Source organism: Gordionus sp. m RMFG-2023, chromosome 5 (genome assembly GCF_954871325.1).
Source record: "Gordionus sp. m RMFG-2023 chromosome 5, tfGorSpeb1-WG-v2, whole genome shotgun sequence".
Classification (NCBI taxonomy): domain Eukaryota; kingdom Metazoa; phylum Nematomorpha; class Gordioida; order Chordodea; family Parachordodidae; genus Gordionus; species Gordionus sp. m RMFG-2023.
This window is the reverse complement of record NC_088779.1, coordinates 18,305,958-18,326,046: the sequence shown is the minus strand read 5'-3', so window position 1 is coordinate 18,326,046 and position 20,089 is coordinate 18,305,958. Positions and strand designations below refer to the sequence as shown.

Sequence of the window (20,089 nt, the reverse complement as noted above, 5' to 3'; positions counted from 1 at the left end):
CAATTAGCACATTCACATATTCATACTAAATGAAAAGCTCTTGCAAAACATTTGATGAAATGGAATGATGAACAAGCTTAAGAATGTTTAGTAAAATGATAATTAAGATATTAATTTATAATATTATCATTAAATAGATGTGGTAATAAATTGAGATTTCAATACTAATTAAATTAGTGCATAAATAATTTTTTATAAAACTAAAAATGTAGAAACATTAACATAGGTCTTTTACAAGTATTTCATTGTATTATTTCATATTTATAATAAAATTCTTAAATAATACACATAGTATATGGCCGTCAATATACAGTATGTATTGACTGGCCAGAAATACAACTTTCAAATCTCATTTAGCTCATAAAGTATTTTACATAGAACTTTGATTCAAATTTTATTTTAAAGATTAATATTTAGGCTACACATTGATATAAAATTTGGTTGGTTAAACATAAATTTTAATACCTTTTTTTCAAAAAAGCAAAAACATGGCCATTCATGGCACATTTCCCTTATATATTCTATCTTAGATTATAATTTGATATCAGTTATATTTTACTTCATAAAATTTGTTATTTAATAATACCATATATATTCTTTTAAATATTATTCTTTCAAAATATTTATATATAAAAAGAGATTATTATTAAATACTCTCATCCATATTCGTTCTATTTTATTCTTTCAATATGGTGGAGTAACAGATATTTATATCCAATTGATTAAATTCTTTAAATAAAGACGATTTGTCATCATAAATTCTAAACCGTTTTCATATTATTATTACAAGTTATTCCGCGTGAAATATTGTATATATATATATATAATAAATTATCTAATTAGTAATTTACAATTCAACGACGATATATCTTTATTGACCCCAGATATTAAAAATGACATATAAATTAATACCTTAATCAGCTTTTTATCATTAATAACGGCTAAGTTATTATCATTGCCCGTTGAACTCAAGATAACATATTCTGTCTCATTATTATTTAGGGTCTCCTGATTATCTTTCGCGATAACAGTTAATGCCGGCCCGATTTCAACAAAAGAAAACGAATGGTGTGGTTGTATAAGCCTTCTCGAAATGAAGGGAGAATATTGTTTAGAATTCGTGGGCATGTAATCTCTGTATTTAAAGGAGGGACATTAAAATGTGAAATGTTAATTTCTTGTTTTAATAGCTAAAAGAGACAACTATGGGGGTTTGGTTTATTTTATCATATAAATAAATCGGTTTTAAGGGTAATTATTATTTTGGTATCAATGAAAATTTCCAACAAGGTTAGAGAATATTTGAGATGTATTTGCTCAATTTTTTCACTAGTAGACCCAATTTTTTATTTATTTCAATGTCAGGGTATAAGATACTGAAGCTTATAAAAAAATATTTATTATCTCTTATACATATATTGTAAACTTAATTCAAAATTTATTTAAATTTATGTAAAAAAAATTTACGCGTTTACCTTTTTTTGTGTTGTTTGTAAGTACTTTGTTAATTTGATATAAAAAAAATTTTTATTTATAAATATATTTTCATGGGGTAGATTCGCACCCGTTTCAGTACATCTCCAAAGGATATATTCATATATATATTAATTAAATTATTAATTTTATTTTTGTTTAAAGAGGGAAAATAATAACCTTATGGTGTTAACTGCATTCAAGAAAAACAGACTTTCAAAACTGGAATACTCGTATGGTTTATAAAAATCGTAATATGAATCGATTCTTTGATTTTCGTGGAAGTTTTTCATATATTCGATTTGAATATCATTGGGATCGAGTTTTACTATGTATATTTTTTTTTTCAAAATTAAAGAATAAAAAAAAATACATATAATAAGATTCTAATTTAAGATACTCAGTGAGAAAGTTGGAAATAAAAATATCATTTAAATATTTAACCTTTTAAACTGACAACTATCATAATCGTCCCGTGATTATTACAGGGTTCCAATTCAATCAATCAATTTTTATATGAGCCAATTTTTTAGGGGAACAAAAGGTGCAAAAATTTTATAGAAAAAAATTAATGAACCCGCTATTTACCTATTACCCTCATTCAGAGCTAGCGCGAATTCGCGGCGAAGTATATAAAAATACACCAAGCATATTTTATATATTTTGCCGCGAGTTCGCCTTAACTATGTTTGAGGGGTAATGAAAAAATAGGGCAAACTTTTATCTAGATCAGTTCCTATGAATCTAGGTGCAACATCAAATTGATAAATATTATCCAAAATTAAAATCATTTGAAAAAAGAAGAAAGAGTAATTAGCATTAATTTTGTTTCTAAAACACTGAGTTCAAGTAAATAAAAAATATTAAAATATCTATTTAAAATCAATTTTGGACTTAATAAAAAAAATGAAGATGATTGCGGGAAGACCTCTATGGATATGATCTTGACCATTATTCAATTTCGACCAAAAGAGACTTTAAAACCCTATAATATTAAGGATGTTATGTATTAAGGTTTAAAAAAAATAAAGTTCTGTGGTTGGTTACAGATATTAAAGTATGCTGACTAAAGATCTGCAAAGCCTGACCCGTCCGAAAGCCCGACTAAATCTCAAAAAATTTATACAGGACCAGACCTTGCAAAAAATTATCCGGGAAATGTGCACAAAAAATTTAAAATCTTAAATTTATATATAAAAAATTAGGCAGGGCCTCGCAAATCCCTGTTTTTCGTAAAATTTTAATATGTCAGCCAGAGCATTAAAATTTTGATGTACTTTTTAGAATTTCATGATTATTTTGATTAGTACTATTTGATTTTTTGTATTTTAAGGGCTGTCTAATCTAATTCACAAAAAAACAAGTTATTTATGATATTACAAATACATAATAGATTTGAAACATAATTGATTGATAAAACGGCTGTTTTAGAAAGATATAGATAGCCACGTAGGATAAATGTAAGCCATAATTGAAATTAGGAATGAAATATGTATTAAAAATGTAATGGCCAGATACAAAAAAATTAACAAGTTGGGGCGGGTAAAATTAACGGATCGGGTCTGATTTTTGGAAAATAATTTTAACGGACCGGGAAAAAATTGAACCGTAAGGAGAATTTACGCAAAAATTCTTAAAAAGAGCCGAAATTACACAAGCTGGGGTTTGCAGATCTCCAATATAGATAGATAATATGGTTTTAAATAAATATACCTTAAAAAAAAATAACTTTAAATAAAATTGATTATACCTTGTTCGTATGGCATAGGAAGACACTCTAAAACGGACTTGTCATACCATTTGCAAAAGGATCTATCTTTAAAACATAATTATATATCTTTAAATGGTGGAGTAAAAATGTATTAATATATAATAAAAAATAAATAAATATATGCAAAATTTAATTATGCAATCAAAAAAATGATTAAACACGCGTGTTAACAAAATTTATAACAATCTTACTAACCTTTAGAATCTTTGGCCGGAATTTCGGAAAGGTTAACAAAGTTATCTATAAATTGGGCCTGTGACGAATTGTGCAAATGAAAATCATTGGTCATTTCCCATATAGCAGGAGGGTAATGTATGGAAGGCACGTAGGCTCCTAAAAATAAGTTTATGGCGTCTTGTTTCTCGGCATCTTTAAATTTTTTTTAAAAAATAAGTCTAAATTTCTAGAGAATTAAATAAATACTTTAATTGTAACCTTGGATTAAAATTTAATGCAGGAAATTTAAGGATCATATAGTATTACTTAATGGAAAATATTATTTTTAATGATAGAGTATTGCGCGCAATTAAAGCTACCACTCAGGTGTTAAAAAACCTGGATTAGCCAAATTGAAAGGCTAAATCAAGATTTTAGAAAAAAAAATATCTAAGCTTCAAAATTTTGCCAGAATCTAATCTATCTCCCACAAATGGCCGCCATATCTAAAGCGAGAAAAAATTATCAATATATGAAATTATATCTAATTATATCAACAATATGAATCATTGATTTATGATTATTATGTCTATATTTGTAAAATGTAATCATTAACTCAAGAATTATTTATTCAACAAAATATCCAATTATAATATTATTAATCAAAAGTTTTGGATCATTCTTATACAAAATTTTGACATGATTTAAATTTTCCACCAACATAATTAAAAAAATGAAAGATGAAAGTTAATTAACTCGTGTTCTATTCATTCAACAAAATATACAATTATGATAAATATTCAAAAGAATTTATTCAACAAAATTTTCTCATATAATATCTTTAATCAAGAAAGTTTTGGACAATGCATCAATATATGAAATTATATCTAATTATATCAACAATATGAATCATTGATTTATGATTATTATGTCTATATATGCAAAATGTAATCATTTACTCAAGAATTATTTATTCAACAAAATATCAATTATAATATCATTAATCATGAAAGTTTTGGATTATTCTTATATCTATATATGAAATTCAATATTGATATCTTCTAATTTGAAAATTTGAATATATAAAATTATATTTAAAAATCCCTGATTTCATGGCAAATGGTGAACAACAACTTCTAATTTGAAAGTTTGAATACATAAAATTATATTGATAAATCCCTGCTTTCATGGCAAATGATAAACAACATATGCTAATTTGAAATTATGAATGTATATAATTCTTAAATGCCTGCATCCAAAAATGATGAAACTATGACACCCAATAGTAGACCACATATTATGTTGGATAGAAATATCTGTTCTCAATGCAGAAATTCTATATTAATACTTGGAAATGGCCGTTTAAGGGCCCATAGTGTGAATGGACAAAGATGCCCCCTTCCTGGCTCTGTCCCTTCCACCTCTCTTCTAGCAATCCCTCACAGTTCCCTCTTAAACCCTTTGACACATTTATCTATTCCATCTACATCAAATTGTGATGATATTATAACTTCAAACATTCTCGAATCTAATCCAACTTCAAACATTCTCGAATCTAATCCAACTTCAAACATTCTCGAATCTAATCCTGACATTCATATCACTAATTACTTCATTGACCAATTCCTTGACTTCGTTTGATCTCCAGAATTCCAAGAGGTGCCAGACAAGTGGTTTCTTCCAAATATGCCCAATGCATTGATAGGCTATTAAAGAACTTCTCTTCTAAGGATGCGTGGTCAGCCTTCCTTTTATTTGGTCACAAATCTTTCCAAATTCCTGCAGCGAATGGTAATTCTTTCACTAGGAATATTAAAGCATCTTATAATGCTAATTATGAACCACATAATATCATAACTCATACCAGCAACAAAAAACAGGACGATTTAAATTTCAAGGTGAAGCTAATCGATAACAAAATAAACAATTTGGACATTAATGGTGCTCTCAGATTATGTAGCTCTTTTGACACACTTGCTCCAGTAGATGCAGTGTCATACCAAAGACTACTAGACAAGCATCCCCAGACACTGGAAGTTATAATGATTAATGAAACTAAGAACCACCCTTCTCCGATTTTCACATCGGGAGAAGTATTTAAATCAGTGAGATCTTTTCAGAAAGACGCGGCTCCTGGATTTGAAGGTATCAAACCTTTATATCTTCATGATTTAACCAGCGACGAAGCGTCCATAGAAGCAAGGGAAGCATTGTTTCCCTTGAAATTTTTTTTACAAAATTCTTAGATAAACTTAATATAATCTTTATACTATGCTAAAAAAAAATAAAATTACTTCCTTAAAATAATTAATATATTTTTTATAACGTTAAAACGATTTATAATATTTTACTACGATAAAAAATTTACGTTAAAAAATTTACTATTATATTTACTATGTTATAAAATGGTTCCACGTCTTTATAGAGAAACCATTATAGAGAATGTATTTTATAGAGAAACATTTATAGAGAAAACAATTATAGAGAATGCATTTATAGAGAATTGTTTTATAGAGAATATAATTTATAGAGAATGATTTTAAAGAGAATTATTTTATAGAGAATGTCCTTTATAGAGAATGACTTCAAAGAGAATGATTTTATAGAGAATGCCGTTTATAGAGAATGGTTTTATAGAGAATGTCCTTTATAGAGAATGATTTCAAAGAGAATGATTTTATAGAGAATGTTGTTTATAGAGAATGATTTTAAAGAGAATTACTTTTATAGAGAATTATTTTGTGGAGAATTATATTGTAGAAAATTACATTGTAGAGAATTATTTTGTAGAGAATTATTTGTAGATCTTGATTTTATAGAGAAATATTATATATGGGACAATTATAGAGTTCAAAAATTTTATGCGGGATTTGAAAAAATCACCCCCCGCCTTTCAACAGAAAAGTTTGAATAAATAATTAGTCCTAATGATACGAAGAAATTTAAATATTAATGATAATTATACTTGCTTATAACCAGATCTATCTACCAATAATAAAAGGACACTTAACAATTCAAACAATGTTAAACAGGACCTTTTACCACAGGGTAAGGGGTTATAATTCAAGTTAGACATTGAAATTAAAAGGGGTAGTTTGTATTTGGAATTCCGTTATGTTTAACAAGTGCAAAAAACCTATAAAAAACATTTTAAACTTTTTGATTCATCTTTCTCTAAACTGATAAGGAGTTTACGGCTTGTAATAAGAAATTATCATTTTACTAAAATCAATTTAGAGAAAAAGGTGTATTATTTTAAATTTTGTCGATGTATAATTTTTAGGTAAGAGTTTGAACTATCATTTTGTATTTTGTAAATTCAGTACAACTATTTTCGGACCTATGATGATTTCGACAGAAATTGATCCAACCCAGTGGCGTAGCTACGGGGGTGGTTTTCGGGTTTGGACCCCTCCCAGAGCAAAAATTATTTTTAGATTATACGTTCAAAAGACTTAAAAGTGATTTTATATGAATTATATTTTTCTGTTTTGATGTTTGTGGAAGGATATTATATTACTATTGAAATTATTCTGGATAGTTTATAAAGTCATTGAGAATAATCTACTAAATTATAATAACATATTATTGATGCATTTAAAAAATATATTTATTATATATTATAGAAGATATGATTATGATTTATAAGATAAACCCGGCCGAAGGCCGGGCAAAAGGGCCGAAGGCCCGTTAAAGGGGGTCTGGGGGTGAAGCCCCCCAGCTTTTATATGTATGGACCCCCTCTAAGGAAAATTCGTAGCTACGCCACTGATCTAACCACCCCCTAGTGTTCCCTTCTACCATGTGAATATTAGACAGTACTCTAGTGATCTTAACTTAATTTTGGTAAAGCGATAGTTTGATGGGTATTGTTTTATTTTTTGTTGTTATTTGCATTTAAAATCATTAATTGAGTGCGTTTTTTAAATTTAAAATCTGATTTTGCAAGAAATGCACCTGAATAAGTGTAACATACCCACCCTTAATGTTGCGCAATCGGTTAATTTTAGGTAATTCCAAAACGGTTAGCCAAGTTTTTAGGCCAAAAAATCGGCTAAGCATAATTAGGCTTAGCATAAAAATAGGCGAAAACGAATAGTCAAAAATTAGGCATCGGCTAAGGAGCTCGGTTAATCACTCGTCATATATCGTTACATAATAAATTTATAAAATAATTTTAATAAAGGCTAGGCTTAGTGCTGCATAACGCAGATGGGCGATTAGCCTAGCTCCCAATCCCTACATTTTGTCTAATTAGTTTTAGGCGATTTTTCGGTTAAACCAAATTATAGCTGATTTTTAGGCTACTAACATTACTTATAAATTTCAGATTAATGTAAATCAAAATTTCTTCAGAAGTTCAATATAAAATCTTCTGAAATTTCTAGGGTGGGTATTCTACACATATTGGAATGCATTTTCGGCAAAATCAGATTTAAAATTTAATAAAACGCGCTCAATAAAATGCAAAAAATAGAACAAAATACCCATCAAACTATCGCCCTTACCTTAATTTTTACAAAATTATATAGATTTTCATTATAAATTATTAAATACAAAAAATTTTGGCGAAATCGTATGAAATTCCCAGGGTAGATTCTCTTCGCAATAGATTTGGTAAAATCAGATTTATCAGGGAAATTAGAAACGCGCACTATAAATCAGAGACCTACAGGCCCTTTAAATCCGGCCAGGATACACGGACTGGGCTGTAATTTAATTTTTTTAAATATACCCGGGCCGAGCCTAAAATTTTATTTTTTTAAATGCACGGGCCGGGTCAAAAAAGCTTTTTTTTAAAAAACCCGGGCCAGGCCATATATTTTAAAACCAAATATTTTAAATCACCATTATTAACTAGGCAAAAATATATAATATATTTTTAAAAAATCGGGGCCGGGCCATGCAGATTAAAATAATGCACAAAGCAACTAAATATTGACAAAATTTTCTAAAAAAATTGGCGTAAGGCTGGCTTTGTTGCTAATAGTTTTTTTTTTAAATTGCTACTCTACTAGTTAAAGCAAAGCACTAATAGAAACTAATGCATATATACATTGTATATAAATATAAATTTAATTATATAATTTAAAAATATAATTTAAACATTTAAATTAATATTGTGAGTGCCCTTCTTAGGTAATCTAACATGGGCCTTGAATAGTAATCCTCGACTATTCTATACACCCGTTGAGCTCTTTCTATTAAAAATATATTTAAGGATATTTAATCTGGAAAATCTACTCAATAAGAGGCTAAGGATATTTAATCTGGAAAATCTACTCAATAAGAGGCTAAGGATATTTAATCTGGAAAATCTACTCAATAAGAGGCGATAAAGAAGGAAATATTTTCATAATTTTAACATTACTACTTCTAATTGTTTAGCGTATTTTAAAAAAAATAACAACAGGAAACTTAAAAATATTATCATAATTATTCATAAGCAATTACAAATCAGGAACGTGAATAATTTTTTTTAAGATTATTTTTTCCTTTTTTTTATTCAAGGGTTCCGAGAATTTATATGACGGCGTCTGTCTTGTTTTTTTTATATAAAAATATAAAACATAGAAAATATGGACAAATATAATTCTTGTTGAGAAAAAAAAAATCTAAAAATAAAATGGAAATAAAAAAAAATTTATATTTGATTGAGAATTGCTCTATGAAAATACAAATAAATAAAAATTATAATAAAAGTTTTGGAAAATCTACTCAATAAGAGGCTAAGGATATTTAATCTGGAAAATTTACTCAATAAGAGGCTAAGGATATTTAATCTGGAAAATCTATTCAATAAGAGGCGATAAAGAAGGAAATATTTTCATAATTTTAACATTACTACTTCTAATTGTTCAGCGTATTTTAAAAAAAATAACAACAGGAAACTTAAAAATATTATCATAATTATTCATAAGCAATTACAAATCAGGAACGTGAATAATTTTTTTTAAGATTATTTTTTACTATTTTTTTATTCAAGGGTTCCGAGAATTTATATGACGGTGTCTGTCTTGTTTTTTTTTATGTAAAAATATAAAACACAGAAAATATGGACAAATATAATTCTTGTTGAGAAAAAAAAATCTAAAAATAAAATGGAAATAAAAAAAATTTATATTTGAATAAAAGTTTAAACTTACAATTATTTAAGTTTTATTTTATATATAATAGGATTTAAGAAAAATTATCATTAATTTTGAAATCTAAATTTTTTTTAAAAAACTTATAAATTTTAATGGCTGAATTTATTTTAAGCAGTCAAAACAATCAATTACTAATTTTTGAATCATTTATATTTCAACGAGAAAAGCTTATTAACGATACAAGTTATTGGCGTTGTGTTAAATTCCACTTGGAGGAGTGCAATAGAAGGGCAAGGACAAAATCTGGAGTTATATTTCATAATCAAATGCATAATCATGTTCCAGACATTGCCGAAATTGAAGCAAGGAAAGAAATAAATCAAATAAAGGAAAAGGCAACTACCTCGCAAACTCTACCCAATAATATAATAGCGGATATAACAACCAATATATCTACAGCAGCTATGGGGAGAATGCCAAGTTGTTCCTTAATCAAAAGAACAATTCAAAGAAAACGACGCATAGTAGGAAGGGCGCCTACTGTTCCTGTTAATTTAATTGACCTAATTATCCCTATTGAATATCAAATAAATAATAACGGGCAACAATTTTTATTATATGATAGCGGTCACCATGATCATCGATGCCTAATATTTTCAACAGTGAAAAATATACAGTTCCTATCAACGTGCGACAAATGGTACGCAGATGGCACCTTCAAAACATGCCCTCCACTCTTTCAACAAATTTATACCATCCATGGGATGAAATACGACACAATTATTCCTGCCGTTTATATCCTTATGGCGTCGCGTCGCCATCAAAATTATTTAAATATTTTCGAAAAAATTAAAAATTTCGAAATTCATCTTGATCCTAGGTCTATAATGACAGACTTTGAATTGGCAACCATATCAGCTTTCAACCAATCTTTTCCGTTGGCTAATAACCGTGGATGTTTCTTCCACATGTCTCAATGCATATGGCGCGCCGTTCAAAAAAATGCAATAATTTGTATGTCATATATGACAGAGCCTAATTTTGCTTTACAAATTAAGATGTTATTATCACTGGCATATGTGCCAGTGGATGACATAATCCATGGATTCGAGGTGCTGGTTGGTTCCGAATTCTATCAAGAAAGGCGGGATATTCTCCAACCTTTGATAGAATACTTCGAGGAGACATGGATAGGCAAAATGATAGCAATGGAGAGGAGATCCCATTGTTTAGTATTTCATTATGGAATTGCTATGATTCCACTCTGATGCGAGCTCCAAATACCAACAATGCAGTAGAAGGTTGGCACCGGAGTTTTTCTTCCCATATAAGTTCCCATCATCCAACGATTTGGAAATTTATCAAAAGTATGAAATATATATTATATTAAAATATTTTAAAAATCTTATTTAATTTTTAGCTCTCAAAGATGAAGATAGCCTTAATTGCTATAAATTAGAGCAATATTCTTTGGGACTATTGGCTCCACTCTCAAAGAAACAATATCGGGAAAGAGCTCAACGGGTATATAGAATAGTCGAAGATTCCTATTCAAGGCCCATGTTAGATTACCTAAGGGCATTGTCTCACAATATTAATTTAAATGTTTAAATTATATTTTTAAATTATATAATTAAATTTATATTTATATACAATGTATATATGCATTTGTTATGAATAAAAATTATATATTTTGGATTATGGAACTATTTTGAATTAATTTTATTATTTTTGTGAATAACTTAATTTTTCCAACTTATCTTATTTATTGCTTTCCAAGTGATGGTGTAGGACATTGCTTTTTTGGAAATTTTTCTTAAGCTTGATGTTTTCCTTTTCTAAATGTATTTGATATTTCGCATCAAATATATATAATAATAAAATATTCTACATTGTAATTAAAAAAAAACTCAAAGCCTCTTATTGAGTAGATTTTCCAGATTAAATATCCCTAGCTTCTTATGAGTAGATTTTCCAAATAAATATCCTTAAATATATTTTTAATAAATTATATTAGATTAAATCTGATTTAATAAGTGCCAAAAAAAAAGAATTAGACGGTAAATGGTCATATTTGAGAAAATTTATTTCTAAAATAATTCATTTTCTATAAAATCATTCTCTGTAAAATTCTTCAATATAAAATTAATCCTTCCCTATAAAATAATTCGCACTAAAACAATTCTCTGTAAAATAATTCTCTGTAAAACAATTCTCTGCAAAAATATTCTCTATAAAATCATTCTCTATAAAAGAGATTCTCTATAAAATCATTCTCTGTAAATGAGATTCTTTATAAACGACATTCTCTATAATTGTTTTCTCTTTAAAAGTTTCTCTATAAAATAAATTCTCTATAAAATCATTCTCTATAAACGAGATTCTCTACAAAATCATTCTCTATAAACGAGATTCTCTACAAAATCATTCTCTATAAATGAGATTCTCTATAAATTCTCTATAATTGTTTTCTCTTTAAAAGTTTCTCTATAAAATCATTCTCTATAAACGATATTCTTTATAAACGACATTCTCTACAATTGTTTTCTCTATAAAGGTTTCTCTATATTTGCATTCTCTATAAAAGATTCTCTGTAAAGACGGGATACCTGATGGAAGCAAATTTAATATTGCTTATTTTCCTATACTAATAAATCATGATTCATACGATATTTTTTTGGTTAATTTTTTTATTACGTTAAAAAAAATATACAAGAGGGAAGCAAATCTATTATTGCTTATTTTTTCAATAAATAAATAGAAAATCATGTTATGATATTGTTTAATTTTACGATTAAAAAATAAGCATTGGGGAAGCAAATAAAAAATTGCTTATTCTTTTATAAAAGAAAAATAAATTTTTTATATTAAATTTTTTTTCTTACTTTTTTAAAAAAAAATTTTTTTTCTTTAAATTAATGTTTAATAATTGTAATTGTATTATTGAAAATTTATTAATATTATCATTTAGCTCAAGAAATTTTGATACCAAAAAATTAATTATTGAAAAAGGAAGACCAAAGCCAATTTTAAGAAATTTAAAAAAAGAAATAAAATCTTGCATTCGTAATTTTCTATCGATAAATATGAATGGCTCACTGGATGTGAATTTTCTAATTCTCTATATTGTTGGTCATGCTTATTATTTCCAAAGGAAAAATATGTTTGGAATGATAGAGGATTTTCGATATGAATAATTTTTCAAAGGCAGTTAAACGACATGAAGAATCAACAGCTCATTTGCAGTCGATGATTCAATTAAAAACATTTGGAGAAATTCGTATTGAAAATATGATAGATTCGATGCGCAAAATATCAATCGAACAGCATAATTCGAAAGTTAAATCAAATAGAGAAATATTGAAAATTTTAATCAATTCTATATGTTTTCTTGGAGTTCAGCAGCTCGCATTCCGTGGTGATGATGAATCACCTAATTCAGTAAATAGAGGAAATTATATTGAATTAATTTATTTACTCGCGGAAGAAAATTTGCTATTAAAACATCATTTAGAAAATAGTACAACTTTTATTGGACTATCAAGTGATATCCAAAATGATATAATTAATTTCATTTCATATGTCTTATACCAAAAAATATGAATTGGAAGAAACGGAATTTATAACAATAATATTAGATGAAACAATTGATATAAATAATAAATCCCAACTGGCTGTAGTTCTTCGATATGTTTTAAATAACGGGACATTATATAAAAGATTTATTGAATTCTTTGATGTTACAATGCATCGTAATGAAAATTCTTTATCAAAATTTGTCATTAAATTTTTGAATGATAAGAAAATTATGAAAAAATCGATAGGTCAAAGTTACGATGGCGTAGCTGTTATGTCAGGTGATTCACATGGACTGCAAGCAAAAATTAGAGACGTCAATCCTTCTGCACTTTATATTCATTGTTTTGCCTACAAGTTAAATCTTATATTATCAAAATCTTGCAGCAAAATTAAAGAATGTAAGGTTTTTTTTGCAACTTTATCTGGTTTAGCCAGTTTTTTTAGTACATCATCTAAGCGTACAGCAGAATTTGATAAATATGTTAAAAAAAGATTACCACGAGTAGCTACAACAAGATGGGAATACAATGGTCGGCTGGTTCAAACAGTTTTCAATTATTTGAAGTATCTAGTCGTTTTTTTTTGAAAGTATGATTGATGAAGAATCTGATATTGTTTGGGATAATGATGTTCTAATAACATCTCGTGGCTATTTAAATATATTAAATGATGCAAATTTTCTAATTTTGTTATATTTTTTTAAGAAGTTTTTCCAGAATCTGATTCACTATTTGATATACTTCAAACTAAAATTAACGATGTATCATATTGTCTTAAAAGTATTAACGATTTCAGAAATTCAGTTAAATCTAACATAGAAAACTTTGATGTTTTTTGGAAAAATTTAAATGTAAAGGAAAATATTGAAGACAATTTAGATAAAAAACGTAATAGATCCGGATTGTCTAATACAAGAGAATTTTATAAAAATTTGATAATTAAAATAATAGATACTATAATCAATGAAATTGATTTTCGGTTTAATACATTAAAAAATATCAAATTCGTCGAATTGTTAGATATTAGTAAATTTCAAATATTTAATCAAAATTTCCCAAAATATTTATTAGAGAATTTAAATGACACTTATTCTCAATTTTTCGACTTACACAAGCTGGAAACCGAATTAAAGGTAGTGTTTCGTGACGATGAATTTAGAAAGAGAAAAAATGTTTATGAAATACTTGGATTTTTAATTAATACTGATTTGATGAAAAGTTTTAAAGAGTTTTTTAAATTATGCAAATTCATTTTAACTTTGGCTGCAACAACAACAAGTGCAGAACGGGGGTTTTCATCTTTAAATATAATCAAATCTTATTGTAGAAACAGAATGAGTCAAAATCGATTATCGAATCTAGCTTTGATTTCTATTGAAAAAAAATTATTGAAAAATTTAAAATCAGTAATAACTTTTATAATTCAGTACTTGATCATTTTACTCAAAAACAAAGAGGAATTCCGCTTATTTATAAATCTTAATTTTTCATGGTTTGACTAATAAATAAAATAAAAAATTTTTTTGATTGCTTCCCTAGTAGTAAACTTGAGGGATTGCTTCCCTAGTAGTAAACTTGAGGCTTCGTCACTGGATTTAACTACTTCCATCCTCAACAGTCAAACCTCTTTATTGGATAAAATAACTCAATTATGCAACAATTAATGGTGAGGTCCCAGATTTTGCAAGGGCCCTTTTTTTTGGAGCCAAATTTGTCGCCCTGAGAAAAAAGAATGGTGATATTAGGCCTATTGCTGTTGGTGCTTTATGTAGGAGATTGTGTTCAAATTAATAGCAGGCAGAATTTCTGCACAAGTATCTAATATACTTCTTCCATTGCAAATTGGGGTTGATACCAGCTCAGGCTGTGAAGCAGCTGCACGTATAACGCACATTTATGCTCAAAATACCACAGCTGCTCAACATCTTGTAAAGATCGATTTTACAAATACTTACAATAGTATTCATAGACAAGTTATAATCTCACAATTTATAATACTTTTCCCACTTTTCACCATCTATATCCTCTCGTCTTATAAGAAACCATCACATTTGGTATTTGGCCATCATATCATAACCTCTTCCGAAGGTATTCAGAGGTGATCCCCTAGGCTCCATATTATTTTGCCTTGGTATCCATGATTTGATTACTAAAATAAACAATGACTGCACGCTACCCTTACACTTATGGTATATTGATGATGGGGTCATTTCTGGCGAATCTGCAGAGGTGATAAAGGCTATCAATATTATTAAGACTTCTACTGACAGCCTCGGACTCGTAATTAATCAAATCAAAACTGAATACTGCGATATTAATACAATTCCGCAAAACGTTTTTGGTTTTAAGCATGTCCCCTTGAAAAATCTATCACATTTGGGCTCTCCCTTTGTTGAGGAGTCAGTGAATTCTTTTTTTAGCGATATGGACGATATCTTTGAAAATTTAAAACGCATTCTTCCTTGTCTTTCGGCTCACAAGGCCTTTTTTTTAATTCGGAATTTCTTCAACATACCTAAAATCCTTTATGCCCTACGATCGAGCCCATTATTTTTAGAGAGGGAGCATTTAGTGAGATTCGAAACCAGAATAAAAGTCATCCTTAGCGAATGCTTAAATATCAAATTTACAGACATAGCTTGGCATCAAGCCACACTTCCTTCCAAACATGGTGGCCTTGGTATAAGATCCCCATTATCGATCTCAATATATGCCTTCATTGACAGCCACCTTCAGGCACGTATATTAATTGACCAACATCTGTCGGTTCACGATCCTTTTTTGAATACAGCTAAGATAGAATGGGCAAAATCCATCACAGCCTCAACTCTATTTCCGATCTCCGTGAAGCAGAAGGATTGGGATTTACCACTTGTAAAAAACTCCGTTGATTACCTTATTTCGAGTCTCTCACCATTGGCTAGATCCACATTTATTGAACTTATCAAAGATCGGGGATATGAATTTTTAGATGTTATTCCATCTACCAATCTCAAACTCGAATTGGACAACCATGAGCTCAGTTATGCTTTATCTATCAGGCTCAACATTCCCTTTTCATTACCATATAAATGCAGCAAATGTCATACTGTTTATGACAATATGGCGCTTCATCCTTTACATTGCAATCGTAATCCCGGCCGGCAAACTCGACATTTGAAATGCAATCAAATTATATCTCTTCAGCTGGTTTTCCTACCTCAATGGAGCCTTCTGGCTTATTTTCCGATAGTAGGCGTCCTGATGGGGTCACACGTATTCTATGGTCTCAAGGAAAGTTTTTAATATGGTACTTCTCTTGTCTAGACTAACTCCCCCTCTAATTTTAACAAGGACGCTCTGAACAGAGCTCAAAATTTTAAGATCAGCAAATACAGTGCTGATTCCTCAAATTACATATTCATACCCATCATTTGCTCCACCTTAACTACATATGGTGATTTGGCTAAAAACTTTTTTAAAGACGTTGGCCGCCAATCAGAAAAATTCTGGGAAGCCTCGCGAAGGATTTACTTAAGGCAGAGGATCGCAATAGCCATTCTTAAGGCTAATTATGTTTGTTTTATTAATTCGATCTCTCCTGATGATTAGATGAAGGAGGTTTGGAATAATTTCTGCTGCTTTCGCTTTTATTTTTGTTATTATGATTTTTTTTTTCGTAATTGTTTACTAATTATACTAATTATATTTGAGTTATATGATAAATTTTGAATTTATTATTAATAATAAATTATTATATTTAAAAAAATTAGGTATCAATATTTTAACTTTATTAAGGCCTTTTTTAAATATCGTTGAATTATAGTTTTTAACAATAGAGCTACCATTCATCATAGTGTAAATTTTCTAAGGGGGGAAGCACAATATGTAGCCTTTCTCCATAATTTTTATTGAAGGTCTTATAGTTAGTGCAAGCATTTGGCTATGTATTTTTCATTTATTTTAACATTTAAAATACTATATTTTTCTTAAAATTTTGAATAATAATCATTATTTAAAAAAATTATTGACTTCCCTTTAAATTTTTATTTATAGTAATATACATTAAAACAGGGAAATTTCCGAACTCATAAGTATATATATATTTGATAATTTTATATATCGGAATAAAATTATTATTTAGCCAGTTTTGGCCTTGATTAGTGAATAATCGTTATAACCGTGAACAATAGATTCGTTCTCGAGTGAGAGGTTTTACTGTATTTATATTTATAAGGTAAAAATAATCTCCGTTTTATCCGGAAAAGGCATAATACAAAAATGTCAAATGCATTTAAATTCGTTATAATACATATTGAAGAGAGGGGGGATAAAAAAATACCAATTTAAATTTAAATTAAAAGTTCAATTATATTAGGATTATTAAATGTCATATATCTAAATATTATTAATATCTTACAATGTCTGAAATTAATATACAATCACATCATTTACCATAATGATTAAAACTCTATTCCCTAGTGCAACAATTTTTTGTTGCCAGATCTGATAATTTTTTTGAAATAAAAGATACTAACATAATAGAAAATCCCCTAGACGCGTTTTTTAAATCTAAAAAATGATTTTTCCCTATATTAAAAATATGTATAAAAAATTAAATACTGCCCGCCCTCAAGTGCTAGTGTTGAGAGATTAATTAGTAATGCGAAACTTATACTTTGATAATATAGAAATGATTTTATTTTAAAATGCAACAAAATAAATAAAAAATGAATATTACCATAAATAGTTATTTTTATTACATAAATTATAGACTTTAACTTATACTTTGATAGTATAGAAATGATTTTATTTTAAAATGCAACAAAATAAATAAAAAATGAATATTACCATAAATAGTTATTTTTTTTACATATAGACTTTTTAGTGTAACGAAGTTTGTTTTTTTGAAAAAAATGATGAACGACGTTCCTTTTATTTCTGACGAACTTTGAATGTGAACGCGTTCCTTTTTTATGACGAACGCGTTCGAATTTAACGTTCGTTCAATTTTAAAAATATATTTATTTTTATTTATTTGAAAAATTTAATATTTCCGAATTTTTTTAAAAAAAGTATTATTTATATTTTTTAATCGGCTGTGTATTTCCTTTTCACATTTCAATTTTTTAACACATATTTTATTAATTTGAATATTATTGTTTATATTTTAATTTAATGATATTATTATTTAATCCTCATCATCTGATTCTGAAAATCCAAAATCAGATGAATTATCATTACCATGGTCAAATATGATAAATGTTTTACATTAACATCCTAATTGAAGGAACTAATCCAATGCTTGCCAAGTGTAAAATGTGGCCAAAAAGTATTATATTGTCAAAATCTTAAGGTTCCAATTTAAAACGACATTTGATTTTAATATTAATTATTTGATCATCTGAGGCCAAGAAATAATATTAATTTTATGAATGACTTTATTATTGATATGCAACTAAATAATCTCAATTTTTCATTTTTGATAGATACTGGTTCTTCCGTGACATTCTTACCCATCAAAGAATTTGAAAAACTTGCGAATTATGAAAATTTTGAATTGAAAAGTTGTTCGAGAAATTTGTTCTCATATGAAGGTTCTCCTATAACAATCATTGGTCAAGTCAGTAATTGTAAAGCATATGTTTTGAGGGACCACCATTATGTGGTCAAGATTGGATTAGAGAATTTGATATAATAAAATGCAATTTTGATGTAAACATGGTTAATAAGCAAGAGATAGATCATAAATTAAATTTTTTATTTTTTAGTAATTTGTGTTTATATAAGGATAATAAATATTTGCTTAAGTGCAATAATGGTACACCTACATTACCAAGTGTGAGTCCGGATTTTAAAAGAATAAATGGTAGAAAATTAACTTTAGGGTTCAATTCAAGAGTGGCAAGTGGGTACTGTCGCTGTGAGGATCAGTAATGTCTGCGAAATTAAGATGCTTTTATACTTTTATGTTGCAATTTAATGTTTTTCGTTTTTTTTGTTGAAGATTAATTAATATTTTATAAAGTATGCGTAGTTTTATTGTACTATTATAAATAACTGCAATTATTATATTTATCATTATATTGAATTCCCCTCTATGCAAATAACTTTAAATATTCTCTTTTGCAGTATGTTGATTCAACTCCTGTAAAATTATCTATTTTTTTAAGTATATTAAAAGATGTGGTTTTAATAATTTATTTTTAAATATTTATATTAAACTTTTTTATGTTATTATAAATGATATTTTTAAGATAATATTTTAATGTGACAATTGTCATGTTAATTTTTAACATTTTTAAATTTTTTTAAAACAAATAGGTAAAAATATAAATTGTAAATACGTTAAATTAAAACTCAGTGAATATGTACCATAGAAAAGTGACAATTGTCATAATCGTTATTTTTAAAGATTTTTTAATTTTAAACCAAAATTAGCAAAGAGTAGATTAATTTGATATTTTCCCAATATGATTCCATTGGCTATAAATTAATTTTAACAGTAGAGTATAAGTGTTGCGGACAAATATTGTTTTATAAATTTCATAAATTACTTTTACACTTGCATGACGATGTTCATCTTATTTTTATATGACGTAAAATATTATAAACTTGCCTGCTCTGAATTATATACAAAAATAAATTATAATACAAAGATTTTACAAGATTACTAATAAAAATAAGAAATGAAAAATGTTTAAATTTAAATTATAATAAAATATCATCACATTTTGCGATTATATTTATTTATTATTTAAATTCGTATATTTTTTAAAATTATTATTTTGGAAAATAAATAACCAATCCCTTCTCCGTCCCTCTCTCCCATTGTTACTTAAAATTTATTACATTAAAAAAATATAAGCTTATTTTTTTAAACCAAAGTACAGTAGAAGATTTTAGACTTTCCTTTATTATAATCCGTTGCCTTTTGATTAAGGTTTATAAATTTTTATCATTTTTTAAGACATAAAGATTAGTATCCAATCTAGGAATTTATTAATATTCTTTTTACGGTTTATATATTTTTTTTTAAACTT

General features: G+C 27.4%; 1 protein-coding gene across 9 annotated transcripts in view; it reads right to left on the bottom strand.

Moving 5' to 3' along the window:
* LOC135930579 (polyphosphoinositide phosphatase-like) overlaps positions 1-20,089 on the bottom strand; it is a 53,122-nt gene that overhangs the window by 10,593 nt on the left and 22,440 nt on the right. For 8 of the 9 annotated variants that reach the window (XR_010572810.1, XR_010572811.1, XM_065467418.1 and 5 more), the window contains 4 exons: positions 3,440-3,613; positions 3,224-3,289; positions 1,654-1,801; positions 913-1,135 (listed from right to left, as the gene is read on the bottom strand). Coding sequence is in view for 7 of the 9 variants with exons in the window: in XM_065467418.1 (XP_065323490.1) it covers positions 913-1,135; positions 1,654-1,801; positions 3,224-3,289; positions 3,440-3,613 (611 nt within the window). In the remaining 2 variants the exon portion in view is untranslated. The remainder of the gene's footprint in view (positions 1-912; positions 1,136-1,653; positions 1,802-3,223; positions 3,290-3,439; positions 3,614-20,089) is intronic. The other variant, XM_065467419.1, reaches the window with a different exon arrangement.